Raw genomic sequence first — 25,597 nt, 5'->3', positions numbered from 1 at the left:
ATAACATTGCTTTGCTCCGTGTCATTTTGGAAATGCATGCAAAGCTACACTGTGCATACCACTCTGATCAAAGGGTTTTGCTCTCTGAATAATTTAAACATAGCAGAAGAGTGGAACAGCATTTTTGGTACATTCTGAAGTGATTTCAGAGGATCTTTCTTTGGACCCACGCTGGGATACAGATAAAGCTTTGCTATTTTGATGCCAGAGCAGGTTCAAAAAAAGGAAAGGACACGAGGAAGTTGCAAGAACTTCCAAAGAATTTTCTCAAAAGTTTTAAAATTACTGCAGCATAAGTTGCACCCTTGAATCTGTGGTCAGAAACAAAGGGAATTCTCTACAGAAAGCCAACTCCCACCTCACTGCTGTTTCCAGCTTTTGACTCGCATTTACAGGCATGGATTTCTTGGAGGATCATGTGTTCCAGAAAACCTGTCAGAGGCAGATTAATTGTTGAACCAATGGCAATGAAAGAGGAATACTGCAGCATCTGCTTTAACAGATGCTTCTTCAGAAACATTTTAATCCATGTTATATAACACCTTTTTTTAGATTTGGTTTCTTTCATGCAGTGAGTCACACTCAAGCATGTCAAGCTCCTGTCACCTTGATGTAAACCTCAGGAATTCAACACGACTTCAGTTTTGACTTTCAGACACGAGTGTTTGAAAAGACATGAATCCCCTGAAATATCTAAAGAGCCAGAAGTACATGCAAAAGAGGGTATGTCCTGTAATTATGTTTTTTTCTTTTTGGGCTTACAAAATTTCTGTGACAGTGCCATAAATATGGAGCTAAGAGAAGGGAACAAATTGAGCAAATAACGCTACAGCAGCTCTTAAGATCTACCTGGTCTTTAGATTAGTTCTCTAATTTATCTGGTCTGGTTCAAGAATAGAAAAAAAGGAATGGTTGATCACATGGAATTATGAGACTTCCCAGAAAATCCCACCTAGCAAACAGAACCAACAGAGGCATATGACCAACTCTACACAGCTCCAAATATGGTATTTTATCAAGAAACTGCAAACAAAGTACAGGACGTTTTGTGTTAAGGGTAGTTAACTATAAGAAACCTAGCATGGACAGGTGAAGGTTTTCCAGATACTCTCAGTTAAAGCTACTCACCTCAACGTGGGGATACAACAGCAGAGTTTAAGGTCCACAAGAAAATCAAACTGTCAGAGGGCATTAGACTTTGAGGCAGAGCAGATATCAGACAAATTGCATCTGTTATTTTTGCTAGATAATATTCCATAGGTAAGTATCGCAAAGATGCGATTAAAACATTGCATGGATATTCTTTTGCAATAAATCCTATCAGAGATGAAGATATTTGACAAACGATTTAGCAATGAAACAGGCTTCTGTTCTGAAAATCTTGCTTTTGTGAAACTAAATATGAAGTACAGAGATGACAAGGATTTTAACATTTCTAGATTAAAGTAACTGTGCACATCTTATGCTTTGAAGTTATATTAAAAGTCCCCCAAAATAAATTGAAAGCACTGTACAAAAATAAATTTATTACCCAACAGCAGGAACAGAAATTTATTCACTGTCTTCAGAGTTCAGAGATCCTCTTCCTTAATGGGGAAAAGGAAATGAACATCATCAGCACAACGATGAAAACATGCAGATGACAGTCACGTCAAACATTCTGGGGAGGAAAACCCTAAACCAAGTTAAACGCTATAGTTGGGCATTGAAATACTTTTATATTACTATTAACTTACAGACATCTTTTAAGATACATCTATTGTTTTATATCCTGCACCAGTATTTCGCTCTTTGAGAGTCTTTTTTGCTGGGCTAAGTCTGAGTGTTTGAAATCTGCATTCCTGATGAACCGTTCTCGAGTTCTGCTGGAACCAGGGGTGCATATACCCATTGTAGAAGTCGACTGCTCTAAGCTTCTTCTTCAGCACGACTGTTTTGATTCCAACCCAGCCTTCCTAAAAATAAAAATAGAAGTGTTTTAAATATGATAATCTTTAGCTCACCACACTGACTTACAGAACATTTTATTTAATGTCATCAAGTTTATGTTACGAGTCAAAATTCTCACTTGCAAACAAAAAGACTTTGTGGAAATTAAAAGTTCTTTGAGGCATCGAATAAAAAGAACAATGCTAATCTTAACTAGTTCAGTGAATAACAACAGACAATTAAAAGCTAAGCAACACAAAAATATTAAAAACCTCATATAAAACAAACAGAAGCCTACCTTGCAACGAGCTATCAGTGTTTGGGACACTTTATGGTATAGTAGTGAACCCGGAACAGCTTCATCGTCATTTAATACTTGGTCTAAAATGAAAGCAAGATCTTGCATTTTTATGTGAACAAGTAAAGACTTTGAAACACTCTCTTTTAAGCAGAATTACCCTGAATTACTATTTTGCTCAAAAATATTTTATTGTATTCTGTGTTTTATTATACATAAATGAGCAGGAAGGCATCGGAACAGTCATTCTCAAGCACTGCTCCCAGTCTCATCCACAAGTAGCCAAGCATCTGCATGGGGCACAGCAGAGCACACAAAGCTCTCAGACTCACAGGCGACTAGAGAAAATGGTTTAAGTGACAGTGCACACAGTGATAGCCTTCCTCTTGAGCGATCCACAGACAATGGCATTAGAAGAGGATCTCTCAACTCATTCATTATAGGATTAAAATCCTCAAATATCAGGATTCACAGGACTATGCCTGCTGTTCTCTCAACATCATCACAAAGCAAGACTGTCCTTAAAATTCATCTTACGCTTGTCTTTGGGCTCAGAAACTTACTAGAATCTGAGCACATGTGAAACTTAGTTTTACTGGACTTCCAGGAAGCAGTACTTGTTTAGTACAATTGTGTACAATCTTCAAGTTAATGCTTTCAAAGACACAAGAATTTAACTTTACAGATTAATTTAAGAGTACATACCAGCAAAATCAGGGATATTATCCACTTCCACAAAATTCATAAGCTTAACAGGACTACCCTTCCAGAGTGTCTGCAAAGGAAACTGGAAACAGAAGCAACTTGAGTTTCAGCCATCAGTTAAAATATCTACGAAACTCAGACCTGCTGGAGGACAGAAAAGGGGTTAAAAAAATCCACTCTTACCATACTTCCTATGGCACGGTGCAGCCGAATTACTTGTGCAGCTGTTTGCTCTTCCCATTTTATACAACTCTTAGCTACAGATACTTTAGGAGCTAGAAGAATAAGAAATTTAAAGATTTAGTATTTTGCTTTGCATCTTTTTGCACACAAATAGCTGTACCGATTTCATCCTGATAAATGGAAGGTTCACAGTCTAGCCCTAAGTACTTTACAAGTTCTTTTCCCCATTTGTTGTCTATAAAAACCCAGGTTGGCTTACTTACCTTTTATTCCCAGTTACCCTCTTAAGTACACAGTGCAAACTCAATGCGTATTTACAAGCACAGCTGAGCACTTTTGTTGGTGTTACAAACATGAACAGTAATAAATCAGCTCAGATTTCGTGTCATTGCTAGAGATTTCATATCGCACATGAAACATCTGGGAAAGAACAACAACAAACACTGATGTAGCAAATTTGAAGAATTCTGAGGGGTGTTTCCCTCTGACTAAGCCTGAGGCAGCAGTTGGAAGACCATATTGAGAAAGGTGTCCAAACAAATAAAACCCAGCATAGTAGGAATAATCAGCTGATAAAAAAAAAAAAGAACAAGTTGTCTTAGATAAAATGTGTACCTACCAAATGTTACTCCTTCTTTCGGTTGTTCTTTTTTATTTTCTAAACTTTCAGGCAAGTTTTTCAAAACTGACAGCAGCTGCAAAATATTTTTTTTGTACAGAATTTTAGCAAATTTGAGCGTATTTGCTGACAATAACAGTAAACCTAAGACATACAAATACATTACTTAATTTTTAATCAGTGAAACTTCCTCATACGATAAGGAAAAACTCCTAAGGAAAATTGCGTCACTACATTCAGAAGCCTTATCATATACACAAACACAGCAAAGGCATTCTTTCTATTGAGACACAATTAAAAAATATATTTTTTTTTCTGGATGATCAGGACTCTGATGTTAAACCTAGAACAGCATGAAAGCTGAAAAACACAAATATTCATTTCAATAAAAGAAGCAACTGCAGCATTTCCACACAAAGCATGCAAGTTCTTCACTTATTAGAAGAGCAACACACAGGACCATCACGGATGGATCATTACAAACCACTCAGCTTTCCTCTCACTATGAGAAAAAGCTCAAACTAATTTTCAGATCACTCTCCTCCTAACAATTGCAGTCAACGCAGAACAAGATTAAAATAGTAGGTTACAAATATTAAAAGCAAAGCATTAATCAGAAGCGACAGTAGCTTGCATGACTTTACCATGTTTGCACCCATCTTTGATAGTATCTCTTCCAACTCCTTTGTAGTACAGTGGGGAGGAACAGCAAACTCTTCTTGCTTAATAATTGGACCTACGTCAAACCTACAAGGCAGAAAAGACACAAGTTTACTGCAGGAAAAACTCTCCATTAACAGTTCAAAAGCGTACGTTAAATACATTAATTCACTTACTCATTACCTTTTGTTCATCTATTTGATGGTGTGAGAAAACTAAATTTTAATATTTGGCTCACACGGCAAAAGAGGGAAAAGAAAGTTGGATACATCTTATGTATGTAAGCAGTACTCAAGTTTCAACAAAACAAAGTTTACAGATCACAAGTACAAGACTTCAAAAGAAACAACCTGATATATTCAGAAAGAATTTTTCACACTTTTCTGAGATCTACTGTCAGGCAAACATCTAACAAAGAAAAGATCAAGCTATGACAACGTGTTTTTACAAGCCATCCAAGCGAGAGTTTGTGCTAAAGCACAAACAGATGACCCCTCTCTTGTCCCTTGGCAAGCAGTTTATTGCTCTCCCTTACGCTCACGCGTTACGGGCAACTCTGAAGTCTGAAAACTCACTCTTTTCTGTAACATCATACCCAACCTATTAATCCAGCTGCATGGCTATTTGTTCTGTATCTGCTCCCCGTAATAACGCTAAAAATTAGAGAACAGGGCTGGGATTGCTACTGCTGGCAACAATCTAAACATGCTGAAGGTGCTATCAAAACTGCTGCACGCTGCTACAATAAAAGATAAGTCCTTTTTATTATTTACATTATTATAGTTTTATTTATTTCTGAAATAAGTTAAAGACACAGCTTTAATATTGGCTACACATTTAAAGAAGCAGATTACTGGGAATCAATTTCTACAAAAAAAGCAGCATTTTGCCTGGCGTGACTACTGAATATTTCCATCAACAAAAACTATTTCTTAAAAGCCTTTAATACAGCAGTCTAGAGTACAAATTATGAACTCATTAAATACTGTATTTGTTTGAAGTCTGATATGGTCAGATGAAAATTTCTAATAATCAAGTTTGAAACCCTTCAACACACACATTTTAAGTAACCTATCGATTACACAGAACAGCAGCAGCGAGTTGTTTTGAACAACACATCTAACATACCTCTTTGGTCTTATTTCCATAATTGTCACCCCAGTCACTTTGTCACCATGAAGAATCGTGTGGACTATCGGTGCAGGACCACGCCATCGCGGGAGAAAGCTGGGATGGACATTCAGCACGCCACTAAAATTGAGTATTTTAAAGTTAGAATAGGAACGGTAACTGAAACATATACAAATGGGTGTGCAGCACTGATTACACTGAAGCTACCTTAGGAATTATCTGCTCAGACTTTCTGACGTGTTAGTGGTTTATACACTTAAAGGAAAATTCACACTACGTAATCTTCAGCTTCTCAGTGAATACAGAAAGGGAGACGAGAGGGAAAAAAAGGTAAGCATATTATGCTGAACATCTCCATAGTTCTCCATCAACACAGAGATAGAAGTAGGACTCAGACTAAGCAGATAACCTTAGGGAAGAAGCTCATCTTGCCCGCTACAAATCACGGGCACTGACTGCAGTGACATTCAGAAGTGGAGCCTGCTTTTTCTAATGAAACAGCAACAGATGTCTTGTCAACTCACTTACTATGGGAACTGTAGAATAAGGTCCTCGCTTAGGAGACGCCCAAAGGATGCCACCACACCAACATCAAACTGCCCCACAGGCCCCGTGTGCGGCCACTCGTGAACAGGCAGCTGGAGCTCCTGCGCACAGCTCTTCACGGGCAGACCTCTGGGCAGGCGGGAGGGCAGGGTCACCACCTCCAACCTGGACACAAGCAAGTCCTTGCTGGGCTCCCTGAGGTGGACAAAGCACTGAAGGACTCATGCAGGCAGAGCTAAGGAGAGACAAAGGCTGGCTCACACCCACCCCTTGCTGTGGTCTGTCTCCACAATGCCTGCCTCTTCAAGTCCTATCCCCTAGACAGTCCCCAGCCCCTAAACCCTGCCACTACCCATAGTCCCACAATCCCTGGCTCCCCCTTTCAATCCCAAGCCCTGTCACCAATCTCCACAACCCTTGTCCCACTTCAAACCCTGTTCCCTTGTAGTCCCTGCTTCTTCTCCATGGTCCCACACGTAACTCTACAGCCCCTGTCCCAATGTATGGTACCTTTCCTCCCTTCCGCACCAACCCATGGGCCCTGCCCCTCCCCCAGCACCCTCTGAACCCCATCCCTGGCCCTCCCCCGGCCCCCTCAGCCCCTTCCCTTCCCCGGCCCCGGCCCTCCCTCGTTCCCCTCAGCCCCAGCCCCAGCCCCGGCCCTCCCCCGCTCCCCTCAGTGCCCCCCCACCCCTGGCCCTCCCTCACCCCCCTCAGCCCCAGGTACCCGAGCGGTACCTGGCGGCCTGCAGGGCTCGCAGGGCGGTGACGGCGAAGCGGTCGGTGCCGAAGAAGAGAACCCTCCATGGCGGCTCCCGCCTGGCCCGGGCCCCGACCCCGCCGCCCGCCGCCTTCAGCCCCTCACGCCAGGCCCGCAGCAGCCGCCCCCGCATGGCGGCCCTTCCGGCGCCTTGGGGGGACGTCACGACATGGCGCCGCGCGGCGGCTGAGGCGGGGCCGCCATTTCGGGGCGGGGAGGCGGGGTGTCAGCCCTGGGTGCTGCCTCCACGTCTCGGCCTTTTATCGTAGAATCGTAGAATTGTTAGGGTTGGGAAAGAGCCTCGAGATCATCAGGTCCAACAGTCACCCTGCCACCAATGTCGCCCACTAAACCATGTCCCCAAGCAGCACGTCCAACGTTTCCTTGAACACCCCCAGGAACTGTGACTCCACCACCTCCCTGGACAACACGTTCTGACCACTGAGAATAAATTTCTCCTAATTTCCAACCTCCACTGCCCCTGGCACAACCTGAGGCCATTCCCTCTAGTCCTATCCCTAGTTATCTGTGAGAAGAGGCTGACCCGCAGCTCCCCCCCACACCTTCCCTTCAGGCAGTTGCAGAGAGCAATAAGGTCTGCCCTGAGCCTCCCCTAGACTAAACACCCCCAGTTCCCTCAGCCGCTCCTCACAGGACTTCTGTTCCTGGCCCTTCACCAGCTTCATAGCCCTTCTCTGGACATGTTCCAGGGCCTCGATGTCCTTCTTGTAGTGAGGAGCCCACTCCACCCTCGCCTTTGTGTAAACTGACCACTCAGCCTCGGTGCTGAGATAACACAGAGAAATGTCCAGGGCAGAAAGGGATGTTGACTCTGCAGCCATTGTTTCTCCCCTTTCTCCAATGCAGATGGGAAGCTGCAGTGTTAAATTCTGTGGCTGGCCCAACAGACAGCTTTGTTTTAACAGTGATTATAATTTGAAGAATGTTTTCCTGTAAGTCATGAGGTCAGGATAATCACTTAAAGAACTATCTTCTCCCATAACATAAGAAACAAAATATTTTATCATTCTACTAAGGACATTCTTTTCCCCCATGGGAAGATGTTTTTTGTGTGTAGATGTTCATTTAGTGTAAATTACAAACACAATTCCCTATACATCTAAATGACGACATAGCCTAGTATCTTTGACATTAGGAATTTCTAAAACAGAGTATATGAGAATCTGGGAACAATTTATATATGCCAGTGAAAACATGTAAATTCTGTGGAAATAAGAGGACAGTTCATGTCAGGAGGATACACCAGGGAAGGATCATTAAGGAACATGAGATTTTGTGCCACATTAAATAGCACTATGCATTTTTACTCTCTTCTTTCTTATCTGTTTGGCCATCAACAGGGCTTTTTTCCCTCTGATATGGAGGGTGCCTCTGTCTCCACTGATAAAAACATAGGAGAACTAATGAGAAAGTGTAAATGAGAAAGGTAATAAAAGAGTTAAGCGATCCTAAATGTGGCAATCATGTCCCTACACCCCAAGAAAAGAATACCAAATACCAAGATAATTTCCTAGTTGAGTGTCAATGCATAAAAATCAATTGCTCCAAAAAGCTTAATTCTCTATTATTTGTGGAGCTCCATGAAAATCCTCAGTTCTGTAACATCCAGGCCGCTCCGTGCAATTCCAGTCACCTCATGTCAGGGTGTATGTGATGAAAGGATATAGCAAAAATATATTTCTGGGGAAAAAAAAAGAAAAAAAGAAAGATAAGAAGGTAACAAGGATGCATGAATGGCTTCTGTTCAAGAAAAGATTACAGTAACTAGCATATTTCTGCTTGCAAAACAGATGTGAGGAGAAGGGCAGGCTGGGAGCCTGTCTCATCATTAACAGTATGGGGCTGGTAAACAAGGAACAATTAGTTGTTGCACAAAACTAAGAGATTGCAAGAAGTATTATCAGGCACTTACTGCTATCAGGCTCCACAAGAGAGGAAGCAGTGTTTCACACAGTGTGTAATTTGATCACATAATTATCTCAGATGCTGAAAATATTCATGGTTTCCAAAAGCAGAGACAGCAATTCAGGGAAGAATTGGCTCATGGACGTGACTAGATGTGCAGTAGCCAGCTTAGACCTGAAGCAAAGGCTGATGATCTGGGAGAACATTGATTGTTCTCATCACTAGCATTAAGCTCTTGCATGGACTAAACTGAAGAAAATGTTCTGTGTGGTGCAGGAAAATATCAGCTGAGATCTTGGGTGAAACCCTGGATTTATCACCAACACTTCGTGGCCTTCAGAACGGCCAGGAACATACCACACGTGTTTGGAAGGCCCAAGCACCATCCAAAAGCTGGCAATTCAAACCCAGCACTCAAGTGCTGCTCAGTATTAATATCTTGCTCTTGGATCCAAGCACAGGAAAATTGAAAAGTGCCAGTGGCACATCTGCACTGTGTAAGGAGTTTTGCCTTCTATCTGAACAGAAGTGAGGTGAACTTAAGCCTTGGAGAGGTATTCTCAGCTCTGTCTGTAGTTAAGGCTCCTGGAAATACTTCAAGTCCATGCTGGGCTTCTGCCAGGCTTACTCATGAAATAATTAATATTTCATTTGCATTACATTTATGAAGTGGACTTAAATTCACTCTAACATAACTTAATCCCAAGTAATCCATCCTCAGCTCTGATGCAACTGTATAATTCAAATCTTCTATTGTTGTTCTATGCCTTGTCCACAGTGTACATGACATTTAACTAAAGATTTGTCTGGATGCATTTTTTTACAGCAGAATGAAAGCAACAAATTGTTTCAAAAAAAAAAAAAAGAAAGAAAAAAAGAAAAAGAAAGAAAAGAAAAGCAGCTTTGATTTGAACTCTGCTTTTGTACATGGAAAAAAAAATACTCTGAATGTTTAGTTATTCTGTAACCAGGCATTTCGGGTCAAAGACACAGAAGGGATCAAAAAAGATAAGCAAAATTAAAATGTCAAGGTCAAAGGAGTTCTTCCTATGAGTAGTGAAGACAAATCTTAGGAGGAAGCAGAACACAAATCAACGTCCTATCTACACTTTGCTTCCTAGCCAAAGACACTGAAAGTGTCTCCAAGAAGTAAAGAGATATCTCTCATTAAAGAATGCCAGTGTTGTCAAGGGAAGCTTGAAATAAAACACTCACAGTGGTTGCTGAAAAGATTGCTTCTGAGCGCCTTCACTGTCCTCTGGAGAAGGAGAGGATTACTGGGATCAAGCACCCACTGTAACCAGTGGGAAAATGTTTTTATTTCCATGTATATTGTGCTGAGTCCTAAAGGCATCTTGGCCACGTACCTGCATCCTCCCAGTATTTTGTGGGTACAGGGGGTGAAAAAGGAACTGCTTCCTGGTGCACTGATCCTTTTTACTGTCACATGCCTCCCCCCCAGGGGAAGAGGGGCAGCTGAGCGCAGGCAGCCCATCCCGTGACCAGGGCTGTGGGATTTGGAAGTGGTGCAGTAGGGCATCAGGGGTCTCTTGTGCGAGAGCAACTGTCAGACACTTCTTCTGCGAACAGCACAGAGGCAGGACAGTGCCCAGACTGCTGCTGCAGAGCTGCTGAAGCTGCCCCTGACTTCCCAGGGGCTGCAGGCACTCTGTCTCTGCTGATCAGGTTTCTGCCCATGGTTTCAGAGGCTTCAGGTTAGGGAAATGCCTAACACCATCGCAAACAGCTTCCAAACAGCTCTAAATTATTATTTTTTAATATAGATACATAAGTCAAGCTATGTAGGAACCTCAGATGAAAAGGGACCTGCTGGGGCTTTGCAGTCCTGTCCTGGTCCAGCCCCTCATTTGCCATGGTTAGCTTCTCCATCCTTCTCCTCGGAGACTGCACTACGCTGGCCAGCTGTATTTTTAAATGACCCACGTTGAAATGAGGAGGGAAGAGAGCACGATTTACAGCGTGGTGGATCCCCATCCCAGAGGATGTGTCTCCGAGTGCGAGCTCTGACCCGAGCCCTGCCAGGCTGACACTGACCAGCAAAACTCTTCTGTCTGCTGGGTGATGTTGTACAGGGACAGCCAGGGGAAGCTCTGAGTCGGATGCAGAGTGGGATTCAAAAGATTAATCGTTCTGGAACAGGGCTGCAATGCCAAAGACACTTTATTTCAAGCTGGAAAACACCAAGAACAGGATGAACATATGGAGACTGTGCCCGTCTCCCACTAAGCTGAAGCTAACCAGTGCTAGCTGCATGCACAAAGCCCATCACTGAGAGGGATCCAGCTTGGATATCCATGGATCAGGTAGTGCACTGAGGCTGTATAGAAAATGAATCCTCTTCCCCAAATGTGTCTGGCACAGAAAGACCACACCAGCCTTCTCGGGCTGCAAAGCCTCTTGGCACTCTGTTAACTTGGCCAACTCAGATGCCCATTACCTTTAACACAGATGGCACAATCTCTGATGGGTGCTTTACGTTTGTCTGCAAAACCAGGCACTCTTTAAGATGCTCTGAGCTCCTTAGAATGACCATTCGTTTGTTTTTTTAAAAAAAAGGCGAATGCCTGCTTATCAGGAACACATTTCCTGTATGCAATGAGGACGGAGCCAGGCAGAATGAACAGTATCCCTTATTTTAACCCCTGGGGTAACTTATTACAGTGTCATTTTACTCGGCGTGCTCTTTTAATACTGATAATGCCAATAGCTTGAGCAAATAAACTGGAAGTTTCCTACGGTTCATTCTTTGGGAAAAGGTCATTCACCCCGTGCTGTAAATGGACCCACTAAAGAGGTGTGTTTTTTCAGGGACCGGAGCAAACCTCACCTGTTGGACTAGCCTTCACACATGACTCAGGAGCAGAATGAATCACAGCCCGTAGCACTCCGAGAGGAGGAGGACGGGCAACCTTATCACCGTAGGAAGGCGCTGACGGGTGCTTAGGGCAGACGTCTTCAGACGGCAGGGCTTACAGAAGAAATGTAGCTGCCTCTCTTCTGGGAACTGCGTGTTTCTGGTGAGTTAGCTGAGATTAACTGACATTCCTGGTGCGCTAGCTGGTGGGTTAATTTATAGCTATTGTTAATGTATTCATTTCTTTTGGTTAGGAAACTCAGATCCTCAAAATTTTAAGTAAAGGCTGCATGACATATTTAAGAAGAGAATGAATGGGAAGGGAGAAGCAGGCTGGGATAACTCCTGCATATAAACAGCCTGGAAAATATCTAATATAACTTAGATTTGCTTTTTAACTTTATGCTTTACAAAGGTTGAAAAGTGCTACAGTCTGCCTTCTTGTTTCAAAATTTTAAATACTAAGCATTTTTATTGTGTTCTTTAAGTGAACTCAGTCCTCAATGTGCCTTTATATATACAAACCCATCCATTTGTGTCTCCATGGGGTGACACTGTATGTCCTGTATGAATCCCAAAGACAGAGCATCCCACTTGCATAGTGTATTTGGAATAACTGTCACATTCTAACACAGTCGGTTAAGATAACCATCAGAGAGACAGTCTGGAGGGCAAGAGGACACAAATTTACAAAGACTGGGACACCGTAAGCATACTGTGTAATGAGGACTGAGTAGGAGGACCAGCAGGACATTGTCATCCTACCAGAGGCTGTGCTTGATCATCTTTTCAGATTTTTTTTTTCCATCTTAATAGTAAGAAGCAGTCACTTGCCATTTTTCTGTATTTTCTTGAAGTATCGTAGGATGCCACCAAATTCCACAGGTCCTGGTTTTGAACCAGAGGATTTGGGATGGCAGTGGTGAGTGACTCTTTGTTTATGACATACACGCAGCATACAGCTGTGGCTTTCATGTGAACATCCCATTTGAAAAATGAAAAAAAATAAATAAAAAATGACATTGTTCAGGCATAAATAAAAACTCAAAATAGCACAGGCAAAATATTTCCTTGAGAGCTACCAGCCTGTTTGTTCCTTCCACCTCCTTCCAAACATGCCTAAAACGCATGAACTTTCTCTTCTTTGACTTCCCCATGCTGTACCCAAGCTGGGAAGCACCCTCTGTCTTCACAGGGCTGAGGGACCAAATCCCATAGCTTAGAGATGTCTAAGGCCTGGATTTACGGGTTTGCCCCATCCAACAGAGGCCAGAGAGACTGCAGGGGAACAGTGGATAAGGCATCCCCCGGGCTCTCTTACCTTGTGTGCTGGAGCAGTGCTCACCCAAGCTGGGATATGGGAAGCAGAGCAGAGCAGCTCTTCAGGGAAGGCAGGAGGAGATGACTTTAAAAGATCCAAACTCCCCAGAGTGTGCCCAGCCTTGTTGTGGGGCTCACTGTTACCTGGTCCCTGCTGGAGAACCTGGGTCAGCCACACGTGGAGGACCGGAGCGAGCTCTCCGCTGGGGTAGGCACACCGACCTGGGAGCACTTTGTTTTGTAGCTTTGGTGAGTGAAACTTCCAAAGTAGTTCGGTCAGTTCAACGTGGCTGTCAAAGATCCTTACAAAAACAGGATTCCTTTAAAGGCTTTCACCTATATTTCCTGTTAATACGAGATGAATATCCATTCTGCCACTGTATTCTTCCCGAGAGGCTGCTTTTAGCAGTCTTCTCCTGTGTCCCTGCTGTGCATGACAGCGGCAGTGCAGATACTGGGAGGTAGCCTGCAGGTTATGAAACACCTCAGGAGAAAATGAGCAACCTGCATGTCAAATGCTCTTGCTCGAGCAAATGATTAGACAGAAGTCTTGCACAGCAAGACTTAACACATTCAAGTGGCACTTCTTATTAGGGTGTAGCAGACTTGTAAGTTGGTTTCATTGGCACCAGCACTTTATTTCTTCCTTTCTGTGGAGTGATCCATGTGAATAGCTAAAGCTTACCTGGACTGCAAGGTAATTGGCATACCTAACTGCGGGGAGCAGCTCTATTCGTATTCTCTGAAATATGGAATCAAAGGGGACGCGTGAGATATTTCAGAGCCCTGTCCTAAAAGCATCGCTAACAGGCAGCTTTCTGGCAGGAGGGAGCAAGCCTGCATGCCTGGTTGGCTATAAAACGTGAACTTTGAATTGTGAAGACATTGAGAATGGGGGGGTGGAAATAGTAGCAATCATTAGGTCTGTAACCGATAGGACAAACGCTTGCCTGAGGAGTCAGCAGGAGTGTTATTGACACGCCTGGCGCCGTGGAACATGCTCATGAGCGATTTCCAGGGAGCAGTTTTAGACAGTGCCGGGCCATGCTACGAGTGCGAATGAAAGTTGTGAGTATCAGGCAGTCAGAAAAGTCTTGGTCTTCATATAATAATTAATCGCCTGTGGGGCCAGCGTGTCGTTCACCTATGAGCGGGTGACAGTTCAGGTGAGGCCAGCGAGCAGTGACAGCAGCTCCGCTCTCTCGTGGCTGAGCAGTGGGCTGGGTAGGTCCAACCTTACGGTCTCGAGGTAACTTGCAGTAGGCAGTTTTCCTTGTCCCTGACCTCATTCCTTCCCTTGGCAGTCATTAGTCCTCCAGGCAACATCCACGTCAGTGCTAGCCCCTGCTGTGAGCCTGTGCTCAAGCCTTTTCCACCCACAAGTTGCTCAGCTCGGGGACCACCAGCTGGGTGGCCACATATTGGGGTTCAGGTGTCAAAACGCCTACGCTCAAGCTGTTCTTTTAGGGGCGATGTGGACATAACTGCCCGAGCTCACTTGGCCTTGCCTGCGTCACGCACTGGGAGGGCAGTGCAGACACAGCCAGGCTGGGGGGACAGGGCCAGGGGGACTGGAAAGCCCTCTGCTCTGATCAGGTCCTTCCAAAGGAGGCTGAGGAATTGAGTTGGACAAGCAGCTATAAAACTTGGACTGATGCCATTGACAAATGAGGGACTAAAGGTCAAGGAGGAGCTTTCTGCTTCCCTGAGGGATGGGAGATACCTTTGCCTCAACGGCAAGCTGGCTATTCCTCCTCTTGGAGCTGAGCCCTCTGCTTCCTCGTCTCCACACCCTTACTCTGCCATCCCTGGGCTGTCAGCAGATCACCACTGCCCACAAAATAGGTATTCTCTGGGATCATGGCAGAGGAGTGAGGAAGAAGCCAGGTTATTTGGGGAGGGGCTGGCTCTAGCAGCCAAGCTCCCACCTGTACAGGGTCACCCAGGCGAGGGGTCCCACCCCAGGCCTTGTGCCAGACCCACCCTGTGCCAGACCCAAGTGGCTCCCAGAGCCACTGGCTGTGTCTACACGCCATCCTGGCAGCTCAAACTCGTGTCTGCAGAAGAAAAGAGATGGCACAGCTGCACAGGTACATCAGGTCCCCTCTCTGAATACAAAGCTGGAGCAGGGAGGGGTATCAGCATGAGCACAGGGTTGTTTAGAAGATCATCACTTCTATCTGTACTTTCGTCTCATCTTCTGTAGGCACCAGAAAAGAAACATGCTGGCCTGCTTTCTCCACTCCTGCTGCATGATAATTTCAGGGCTCCCACTGATAAAACCCATGGCACTGCACAGTGGGAGCTACCAGAAGGTACTGTGAGGTTATCCCTCACCTCTCACCTCTCTCTTTCCCAGGCATCCGCACACTGAACGAACACTGGTGAAGTCGTGATCCATCCGAGCTGCACATACAAATATGAAGATACTCTGGCTAATCCCATTTTTCCTGCTGCAAGGTAAAGGCTTAGAGGACGGCAGTGTGGGTGAAGGAAGCTACACATGCCAAGGCTGAGCCTCGTCACAGATTCTTACCCACTCTGGGCTCAGCAGGGGCCGCAACACAACGTTGCGTTCAGGGCAGGCTCACAGGAGCTGGAGGCACACAAGTGAGAGTTTCCAGCGCTGTTACATGACCTTATGAATGCCTCACTGGCTGAGGACAAACACCTCTTTGAGTGTGCACGTGTACAGGTAGCATTATGGCAAAGGCATGCATACATGGACCTCAACTGTCTGTAAATAGGGTATTTTCCTCTCCAAGACACAGACCTCTTCTCCATATACACTGGCAGCAGCCTGACTCAACCAAGGGGAAAGTTGCACCCTAAGCCTTTGCTCACAGCAGTTGCAACCTCTTTGACGCCAGGGAAGACACCTGATTGTCACGGAGGTGACACACTCATGTTGTGACATGGTGGCCACACTCATGTTCTGGTTTCTTTGCAGACACGGAAGCTTTTCTGATGAAGAATGCTAAAATCAAGCTGTGTTTACAAGCCAGCACATCGGATGAGAGTTTGCTGCTGGAGGACTGCAACCCAGCATCACATTTGCAGGACTGGTCTTGGCAGGGTGATTCCTTGATAAATCACGGCACGCAGAGCTGCCTCTCTGTGGTGGAGGCCAGCAGAGTGCAGACAAGCCCCTGTGACAGCACAGCTTACACGGGCTGGGACTGCTCGAATTCATTGCTCTCTCCTCTGGGCAGCAGCCAGGGCTACCTGGTGGCGAGCAGGAAAGGAGTTGGTCTTGATAACGTGAGAGGTCTCAAGGCTCAGTGGTGGCAAGGTGTCACGGAGGGGAATGTCTGCAAGGAGAAAGCAGGTAAGTGCTGCCCACCGGGTCCCGGTGGTGCACCTGCACTGCCAGGGAACGTGGGAGGGCACAGTCAGCATCCTGGGGTCTTTCCAGCCCTGGGAAAGCCCACTGTAATGCGATCTGCAGAAACACCACAGCCAGAGACACCCTCTGCTTTCTGAGTACTGGAAATGAGGCTGTGCACTCAGAGCTTGGTTCTGCCTGCTTGGAGAAATGTAGTGGGCAGCACTGGGGGCCGTTTCTCAACTGAAGTATTGCCATGAAAGACCACTGTATCTCTCTGTTCTTTTCCTCCACAGCCAAGGCAGTGCAAGACAGCTACTTCCATGCAGCCCTTACCAGCACGCAGGTGTACGACCACACAGCATACAACTTTACCCTCGTGGGGGGTATGGATCCAGAAAAGCTGAAGGATCTGCTGTGGTTCTTCCGCACAGAAGACTGTAAGTCCCGCTGATGTTCCTGGGCTGAGTCCAAATAGAAATACATGGTCCTTGGCTGTGAACCCTTCTGCCTAGTGGAGGTGCCTGAGGGAATTATCTAAGGAGGTTATTTACCCCAGGTATATAAACCCTCAGCCTCACCTCCCAAAGAAGCAGGCCATGTGTGAAGTCAGGCATGGCGCTTTGCTGTGGTAGGGTCTTCTCCCAGAGAGGGCTTCAGCCTCTCTCCAGGCATGTTCTGCCAGAAGAGCAAAGGTCTGAGATCACCAGTGATTTTGGCAGGGTGGAGGGAGCGGATCAATATGAGTGGGTCAGCGCCCTGAGGATCAACTTCAAAGCCACGAAACCCAAGGACAGAACATCAGCTGCCATCTGCACTGCACATCCCATATTCTGGGGCAAAATCCGCCTTCCTGAGCGTGGCAGTGGTGAGAAAGGCTGCAGAGAGGAGGGGCCTTTCCAGCAGTGCTCGTGGTGGGGTGCTGCACCTCTCGACCTTGCTCCCACCCTCGGGCACAGCCTCTCACAGCTTTCAGGCAAGCTGGAAAAGCCACGTGAGGCAGATGGAAAATGCCTGGCTGAGCTCTGCAGACCCCTGCTCTGTGCATGCTAACGCTGCCTCTCTGTGCTTCCCCCAGCATCAACGTGGAATTACTCCATCCTTGCGCTTTCCTTCGTGGTCACGATTCTGGGTCTTCTCCTCCTGGGCATTAACATTACACGAAACAGGTGAGTGAGGAAAATTTGGGGTGTGGTGGTGCACTCAGGACAGGGCAGGAACAAGCACTGAGGGATGGAGAGAAGAGCAAAGACAAACTTCCTTTGATCCCTGCTTCACTGTAAAACCTTCCCTGCCTTCCTGCACTTCTTGTATGTCACTCAGATCAAGCACCTTCACTTCTCTGTGCCCTGGATCCTCACCAGTAAAACGTCTGCAAAAGCACTGGCCAGCCCAAGGGAGGTTTTGGGAGGAAAATGCCACTGAATGTGTGTACATGAGGTGCCCTCCCATGAGTACAGGGGCACACAGGGACTCGAGCAGGACTCCCCAGCCATCTCTGATCCCACAGTGCTTCCCTGGGCCGTCCTGCTGCACAGCAGCCCTGCAGCTGAGGAGCAACTCGCTGCCTTCTAGAGTGAGAAAACACACAGGCAGAGCTTTCATCCTGAAATAAGACTAAAAGAGATGTTGCAAGTCTGCCCTGCCATGCTCTCGTATTAACGACGGCTTGCTGGGTGTTACTGCCTTGCTTTAAGCAGCGTGGTGTGCTGTGTTCTCCAAGAGTAAACACTGGGGCTGTGCGTACTCAAACACTTCAGACCACTTACATGACACAGCGTGGCTGGCAGCGTTTCCCGCAAGCAGCTAACGCATTCCCGGGGCCAAGCACGCAAAGAGACGAATGTAACATCACCTCGGGCAGGCACGTGCCCCAAACGTGGGCCGAGCTCGCTGCTTCTCTCCTTATCTCCTTTTTATGCCTTCCCTGCAGGAAAAGGAAGATCCACATGTACAAAGAAGCGGTGCAAGCTGCCCAGCAAGCTGAGCTGGAAGCCAAGCAGGCCCTGATACCGGTGCAGGAGTACAGCCCGGGCAGCCCGCAGATGCGGGAGCCGGCACTGCAGGAGGAGAGGGCAGGAGAGGTGCTGGTTCAGTGGAAGGACGGGACCATCACCACCCTGTACAAGGAGAGCTCACAGGATGCCATGTAATGGCGGCTGGAGTCAAACCACTTAGTCTCAAAGGAACGTATCAAAATGTCTCGATTCACACTGATTGAAGATGGGGAAGTTTAGCAATGCAGTTTAGCCTGGGGGGAGAAAAAGAAAAAGGAAACAGAAGTGGCTCTGGACTCTCAAAGCCGTGCCTCCCCCGTTTCAGCTCTGTCTGGGTGCTCTTTACCCGCTGCTCTCAGGTGCCTCCAGGCTTCCCTCCCGCGAGCATCGCCCCCTCGCCCAGATGCTGCCCGCTGGGCTGGGAGCCGAGGCGCGAGGGGCTGGGGGCTCTCGCCATGGTCAGCTGGGGAAGGCACCCTCAGGAAAACACTGACACTGAAGCAGAGGAGCGTTTGCTCTTTTCAGAAGTCATCTTTATTAAAATATTTTCCAAAGTTGATCGAAATCCCCTATCGAATCTCTCTCTATATATCACTAAGGTCATATGTATATATGTACAAATGTACATGTGGGTGTTTCACTCTGCAGATCCGTGCAACTCCAGGGAGAAGCAGGACATTTGTCCTGATACAGCAGATGAGCTCAAACACACAGCCCTTGGCTTGGGCACAGGTAGAGCCTGGTCACAGCACACGGTGCTCTGTGTTAGGATTGTCTTCACACCCTTCGCAGGGCACACACAGAGGCCATGAAATAATTTAAGACATTTGGGAAGTACATCACATCAGTCTTTTAAACAGAAGCTTTTAGGAATGCGTCCTGGTCAGTGAAGCATCTCTCCTTGCAAAGCCTTTGAAAAGGAACACTGTCGTAGAAAAGTTGGTTAAAAAAAAAAAGAAGCTATTTTGGTATGACTTATTTCAATGCATGGGAATCAATTTTAGGACACCTGAGACCTTTGGTCGGCTGTAACATTATCCGCCACTTTCTCGTTCAGATTAAAAAAGAAATTCCTCTTACTTATTGCTCGGCGAGGGGACCTGTCAGGTGAACGACACGGGCTCCTCTATGTCTGGGGATTCATTCACCCTTCCTGGGCTCCCCATCTCTGCCTGATGGACTCCATCCAGCGCGTGGCCTCATCCATCTGCAGATGCCCAGGCCCGCTGGCTGCCCCTGGGGACAGCCCTCGCCCTCCCAGCGATGCTTCTCGGCCCCGGGAGGTGCCCAGATCCGCAGCTGCATCGCCCAGGCAGGGCTGTGCACGTGTCTCCGGGACAAGGTCCCCACTCCTGATGCTCCCAGCCCCTCGCAGAGCCGGGGGACGGGGATCTCTCGCTGCTCCCTTGTGCAGGGACGCGCCTTAAAATATCTTGAAGCCTTTCAGCAAGGTGAGCGTGGGCGCTTTCCTCTTGCTCTGAGCCCGCGAGGACTTGACGGTGACCAGCTTGGCCTGGGCCACCGAGGGGATCTCCTTGTAGTTGACGGTGGAGAGGGTGTTGAGGGTGCAGCTGGCCAGCCCTTGCCGGGTGGCCAAGGTGGCCGGGGTGGCCACGTGCAGGCAGGGCCGCTCCTCGGCGATGAAGAGGGGCCGGAGGGGCACGCTGCGCTCCGCCTCGCGCCGCACCTCCCGCACCGCCTCGTGGAAGACGTGCTGCACCGCCGCGAAGTCCTGGCACGCCGACACCTCGTAGAAAAGGCACCCGAACTTGCTGGCCAGGGACATCCCTTCGGCTTTGGTCACCTGCCTGCGGAGGGGACGGGGGACGATGGGCACAGCCTCGCTCGGGGCGCTCGTCCTGGTGGTGTGATGGTGCGGGAAGGGGACAGGGGTCTGTGTCTCGGGGCAAGCAGGGGACAAAAAGGTGTGCCAAGCGAGGTTGCAGGGGGCTGGGGGTGATGGCAGGGCCAGCACGTCCCCACAGAAAGGGAAAAAGCAGGTCCCGAGAGCAGGACCTTCTGGGGATGGCTGAATCAGTATGTTTGAGTCGAGGACCAGAGGGACACAAGTTCAGCTTGTCCCACAGCAGCACAAACAGCCAGCAAGGATTTGGAGATCCTCACCCTCCCGGCGTGCTGACGCTGCCTTATGACACAGCTGAAAAAACATCCCACCAAAAATAGGGGTGGGCTCCAAGCAAGCGCATCCCCCCGTGGGCGGCAGGGCCGCCAGCAGAGCCCGCCCCGGATACGCACGAGGATGCGACAAATGCCAACACGGGTGGAAATAACCACTAAAAAAAACCCAAACCCTGAAATCTGAGCTTTTCACCCAAGTCACAGGGATCCGCGAGCAATTCCCCAGCAGGAAAAGAGGGGCTTGCGGGTACCTGTACTGCTCCATGTCCAGCTTGTTGCCCAGCAGGAGCACGGGGCTCTCGTGCTGGCAGCCCCGCGCGTGCCGGGCGAGGACGTCGAGGTAGCGGCGGCAGCCCTCGAAGCTCTCCCTGTCGTCGATGCTGTAGACCACGAGGAAGGCGTTGGCCCAGCGCAGGTAGCGCTCGCAGTTCCCGGGGCCGTCCTGGGGGCGAGAGGAGCGGGTGAGCACCCGCCCCGTGTTGGCACGAGGAGAGCTGCCCGGCCCCTCACCTGGTCGGCGGTGTCCATCACCTTCAGCAGCACGGGCTGCTGGTCCACCAGCTCCTCCGAGGTGTAGGTGTCCTCTGCAAGGGAAGGGTGGCCATGAGGATAGGATGGACGTTCCCCAGTACCTAGCAAAGCCCTGGCTGGGTGGGATGCAGTGGAAAAAGCTCCTGGTGAGGAGCGTCCTCTCGCCTCGCTCCTTCCTACACGGGCGTTATTTGGGGTGGCCGGAGGTGGGCGCAGCAGCGATGCCGCTCAGCAAGCCTGGTAGGGGGCAGCTTTTTCCTACTGCGTGCAAAATGCAGGGTAGGATTTTATTTTGTTTATTTTTTTTTTCTCTTTAGGATCAAAACAGCTCAGCACCTTGTGCCCCCAGTTCGCTGGAAATTGGGTCCCCCTCCAGCCTCACCCCAGCAGCATCCCCACCCCTCCGAACCACAGCGGCCAAACCCTCCCTAACGCCCTCAGGTCCCTCCAGGGTTCACCTCCATGAAATCCCCCCAAAATCTGTGGTGGGCTGATCACTCCCTGTCCCCTCTGTGTGCTCCTATGGGGACGGGAGGGAGCCCGGCACGGCCATCGTGGCTGCGCCCTGGCTCAGCCCTTATCTAAACGCTGCGACCCAGCAAGATAAAGCCTGCTGGGGTCTTGCCACGGAGCTGGCTTCTGATAAATCAGGCAAAAGCAGCAGCTCCTTTCTTTAGGAAAGGGTGCAGGGCTTTAGAAACAAGGGGGCTCCTGTGCGGTGCCCCAGCTGGAAGCTGCCCTCTCCCAGCTGGGTCTTAGGGGATGCGTTTCGGGAAGGTTTTGCCGTGGGAAGACGGCAGAACCGCCACGAAACCACAAACAAGATCTGAATAAAGGATTTTTCCTTCTTTCCTAAGAGTTATTAGGGGCTGGAGCTGGTTCCTGGACGGGGTCCATATCTCCCTAATGTCCCTGATAAATCATTTACAGTTCTTCACTGCGCACTGGAGTCAGGCCTAGGAAAATAGTTATTAATTACTCAAACAGAGCGGAAAGAAATGCCCAGACCCGCTCGCTGCACAGCGCAGCCCCCGGGGACGCTGGCTCCTCCACACTCCCAGCGGGTCCCCTTCTCCTGCAAAACACCCCAAAAAAGCGAGCAGGAGGCACGGGTACCCCCAGAACCCTCCCAAAATGGGGTTTTGCCTCTGGCACAGAGATGCGAGCAGGCGACGTTCCCTGGGGGATGTGCCTACGGGGCGAGCACTGCTTTCACCGCTGTTTTTACAGGCTGGTTTGGGTCAAATCCAGCCCTTCTTTTGCTTTTCATGTCTTTTTTTTTTTTTTTTTTCCTTAAATGCCATATTTGCGGGAAACGTGGGAAGGGTGCTCTGCCGGAGCACATCGGGGACACGTGGGGAAAAAACAGTGGGGAGAGAGAACCCCGGAGATAGCACTTACCCAAGTTGGGATCATACTCGCTGATGAACCTCTTGGTCAGAAACTTCACTGTCAGAGCTGCAGGAGGGGAAGGGGTGGGTGAGGACAGCGTGGTCACCCCTCAAAGCAGCGCCCCGTGACCCCCCGTGGTGTCCCCAACCTGTCACCCCCTCCTTCCCAACCGCCACCAAGCTCTTCCCGGCCAAAATGCACCTCTTCTCCCCAAATCCTGCCCGCCTTTTCCAGGAGAGCCTTGTGGATAATAAATAATAAAGCCATTCTGGGTCATTTTGGGGAGGTTTTCACACCACTAGTGGGGCATGGGGAGGGTTTCTGGGCACCAATGCTTGAGGACCCACGCAGTCTTCCCCAGCAGAACCCGCTTAGCCCCCGCCTGCTGGCCCCAATCTGCACAAGCAGAGATGCTGCTGCTACCCTAAACGTCCACAAATAACCCTAAAAAAAACCCACAGGCATCGCATGCAAAGCAAAGAAACCCAGCCACGGCCGTGGGCCTGACCCAAAAGGCCCTGACCCACTCTGGGAAGATTGCAGAGAAACTTTTTCCTCTCCCAAACATGAAAAAAAAAATAAAATAAAAAATTCTCGGGGCTGGTGCACAACATCGGGGCAGGGATGCCGCAACGGTGCAGGAGCCGGGAGAGCAGGGTGCTGGGAGCTGAAGCTGGGCGGGCACCCAAGGGTGCCAAAAAGCCAAGGGCAGCGTTGGGCAGCCCGGGGGGCGCGTTGGTGCCCGCTCTCACCTGACTTGCCGGCCCCTCGGCACCCCAGGATGGCCACGTTGCACTCGGCGAGGGGGCTCTGGGGCGGCCGCTCGGCTCCAGCCCGGGGCTTGCCGAACATCGAGGACATCCTGGGTCCTGCGGGAGAGAGCAGGGGGGACGTGGGGACCCTCACCCACCTCCCCGCCGGGCAGCACGGATGCGGCCGCTCTTGCCACCTGGCGAAGGGATGCGCTCGCCTCCAGCCGCAGCCCTGGGGCCAGAGCGAAGACGGGGACCCCCTTTTCCACCCTCTGCCCATGGAGAAAGAGAGGAAGGCAGCCTCCCACCTGTGACTCCGAGGCCGGAGCTCGCCGGGTGCGTGGAGGCCACGGCGGGGCTGGGGGAGCAGCGGCCCCTGCGCCGCCCGCGCTCCCAATGAATGAGGCAGGCGGAGGCGAGCGCTGCTCCCACCGCTCGGGCCCCAGCCAAACTCCTTGTAAGGCAAGCTGCCGCGCCGGGGCCGGGCTGGACACGCGTCCCCAGCCGCCCCAAGGACTGTCCCCTTGGTGCAACGCCCCGGGGGGGGCAGCCCTGCAGACCCCCGGCAGCAGCCGGCTGCCCGCTGGTGCCCAGCGGCGCTTTGCGGGGGAACCGTCGCCGGCATCGCCTCCATGGGGACCCCCCAGCTCAGCACCTGGTGGCCACCCTTACACGTCCCCTTCCCCAGCACCTCGCTGGGACCCCACAAACACAAAGCAGAGCCCAGCTCCCCCCTGAGCCCTGCAGCACCCAGGCTGAGGCCGGCACACTCATTGCACCTCCTGCGGGCAGACGCAGCGCACGGGAGCGCGGTGCCAGCGTGGCCGCCGTCCTTCCCGGCTCTTTTCCCCGCTCCTTCAGTGCGAGATGCATTCAGGCACAGGCACCGCCTGCTGCTGGCAGGCTCAGCGGGGGAAAAAAATCCCCTTTTTCCACCCAAAAAACGCAATCCCAAGGGGAGTACTCACCGCCGTTGTTGACCGCGCCGAGCCATCAGCCCAACAGGCTCCAAAGGCGAGGAGGAGGAGGAGGAGGAGGAGGGAGCTGAAGTCAGCGTTGTCATGGCGATCGCAGCCATTCGGGATGGGGCTCAGCGCCCAGCACCGCCCGGGCAGGATGCGGCCCCCCAGGGGGTTGTGCAGGGGCCGGGTGCTGGGGTCGCCCGGGGGGGCGCGGGGCTGCTGCGGCTGTGCGGGGCACTGCGCCGCTGGGATGATTGCCCGGTAGCGCACAGAGGATATTTTTAAACCCTCCCAAAATAGTTTGTGACTGTGGAAGCCCCTGCTAGCCTTGCTGCTGTCCCGGGGGGGGACGGACGGACGGACAGGGTCAATCCCCCGTGGGAAGCAGAGCCCCTCCAGGGACCGATTCTGGTGGGATGGCAACAACCCCCCTGCCCCAAATCGCCTTTGGACAGAGGTGGAGTGTGCTTCAAGGCATCAGAGCCACGTTATTTTATTTTTTTTAAGCCATTCAAGATCTTCTTGTGCTGGCTGCCATAAAGCAGCCTGCTGTCAGGGTGCTGCGGAGCTTTGTCCTCTGCCTGTGTGGGGGCTTTTGGGGGAACCCAGTTGGACCATGGTGCTGCCACCTCCTAGCACCCCACTGCTCCTGTGCTGGGACACCCGAGCCAGATGGGATAAGGAGGGAGGGACAAAATGCCTTGGGGCAGGGCATGCTGCTCGCCTCAGATTATGGCTCTGAAGTAATCAGGGGCTGCAGGTGGTTGTGACCAGGACGAGCCGTGGTGCCTGCCCTCCTCTGCACCCCGCAAGGGATGCGTAACGGGATTTCTAACCAGAAAAAGCTGTGAACAGCACACAGATGAGCAACATGCCACAAATGACACTTTTCTTCATGGTTTTTTCTTTACATGAGTCACAGGTGGCTTCATCTCTGCCGGCAGCCCCTCCAGGCTCTGCTGCAGCCGGATGCTGCGGGGCGAGCCCCGTGGAGCTCTCATTTTTGGGCAATTTTACACTTCATTTTTATTGCCACAGGGTCCCCGTGCAAGCACACCATTTCATTGCTCGTGTGCCGGGGATGAATTTTGCCCCTGTTGCTCAAGTGCCTGGGGGAGCTCCGGGGCCGGTTTGCAAAGGGAAGCGCCCCGTAAACATCTCTCCCTGCCCTTGGCCACGCAGAGCCCCTTTCCCACGGCCGGGCTGGAAGGCACCGAGGTTTGCTGACGTCCCTTACCCCCCTGCGGCCATAAAACCGACGTTTGCGAGGGAAAAAATAGTACAGCGCCCTGCTCTTCCCAGCAGCGCGGCCCAGCTGGAGGACAACCACGTGGAGCCCTCCCCGTGATGCCCAGCGCCTGCAGTGGGAAGCGGCCCCTTGGGGCCTCACGGGGAGGATGCTCGAAAGCACCAGCAGCCCCACCGTGACCCGCAGCCCCCACCGGAGACCCCCCTGCCTTTTGGGTGGGCGGCGAGCGCGGCGGATGCCTTTGAAAGGGGCCGCTGGCTGCCCGCGGGGCCGATCACGAGCCAGGCTATCTTTAGCC

The 25,597-nt window shown here is 49.9% G+C and overlaps 3 protein-coding genes across 4 annotated transcripts; 1 reads left to right on the top strand and 2 right to left on the bottom strand.

Annotated features, from left to right (window-relative positions):
* Positions 1–1,523: 1,523 nt before the first annotated feature.
* Positions 1,524–6,994, bottom strand: MTFMT (mitochondrial methionyl-tRNA formyltransferase). The gene is made up of 9 exons (XM_035554851.2): positions 6,810–6,994; positions 6,054–6,266; positions 5,523–5,645; positions 4,379–4,481; positions 3,735–3,810; positions 3,116–3,207; positions 2,933–3,014; positions 2,228–2,310; positions 1,524–1,955 (listed from the first exon to the last, which is right to left on the bottom strand). The coding sequence occupies exons 1-9, from the start codon at positions 6,962–6,964 to the stop codon at positions 1,746–1,748; spliced, it is 1,137 nt and encodes a 378-aa protein (XP_035410744.2). The 5' UTR covers positions 6,965–6,994; the 3' UTR covers positions 1,524–1,745.
* Positions 6,995–11,721: 4,727 nt separating this feature from the next.
* On the top strand, positions 11,722–19,220 carry SLC51B (solute carrier family 51 subunit beta). Its single transcript, XM_035554840.2, has 6 exons — positions 11,722–11,795; positions 15,312–15,412; positions 15,903–16,280; positions 16,574–16,717; positions 17,356–17,446; positions 18,211–19,220. Exons 2-6 carry the CDS (start codon positions 15,373–15,375, stop codon positions 18,428–18,430), a joined length of 873 nt encoding a protein of 290 aa, XP_035410733.2. The 5' UTR covers positions 11,722–11,795; positions 15,312–15,372; the 3' UTR covers positions 18,431–19,220.
* Positions 18,797–24,126, bottom strand: RASL12 (RAS like family 12). Of its 2 annotated transcripts, none has more exons than XM_050712925.1 (6): positions 24,057–24,126; positions 23,089–23,205; positions 22,346–22,402; positions 20,924–20,997; positions 20,665–20,855; positions 18,797–20,082 (listed from the first exon to the last, which is right to left on the bottom strand). In XM_050712925.1, the coding sequence occupies exons 2-6, from the start codon at positions 23,195–23,197 to the stop codon at positions 19,698–19,700; spliced, it is 816 nt and encodes a 271-aa protein (XP_050568882.1). In that variant the 5' UTR covers positions 23,198–23,205; positions 24,057–24,126; the 3' UTR covers positions 18,797–19,697. The 2 variants fall into 2 exon arrangements, with proteins under 2 accessions (XP_050568882.1, XP_035410732.1); XM_035554839.2 differs by lacking the exon at positions 24,057–24,126 and adding an exon at positions 23,397–23,779 and having other exon boundaries at positions 19,066–20,082.
* Positions 24,127–25,597: the final 1,471 nt, after the last annotated feature.

Source organism: Cygnus atratus, chromosome 11, assembly GCF_013377495.2.
Source record: "Cygnus atratus isolate AKBS03 ecotype Queensland, Australia chromosome 11, CAtr_DNAZoo_HiC_assembly, whole genome shotgun sequence".
NCBI classification, from domain to species: Eukaryota; Metazoa; Chordata; class Aves; order Anseriformes; family Anatidae; genus Cygnus; species Cygnus atratus.
Note: the sequence above shows the minus strand (reverse complement) of the source record. Positions and strands in the feature narration are given on the sequence as shown.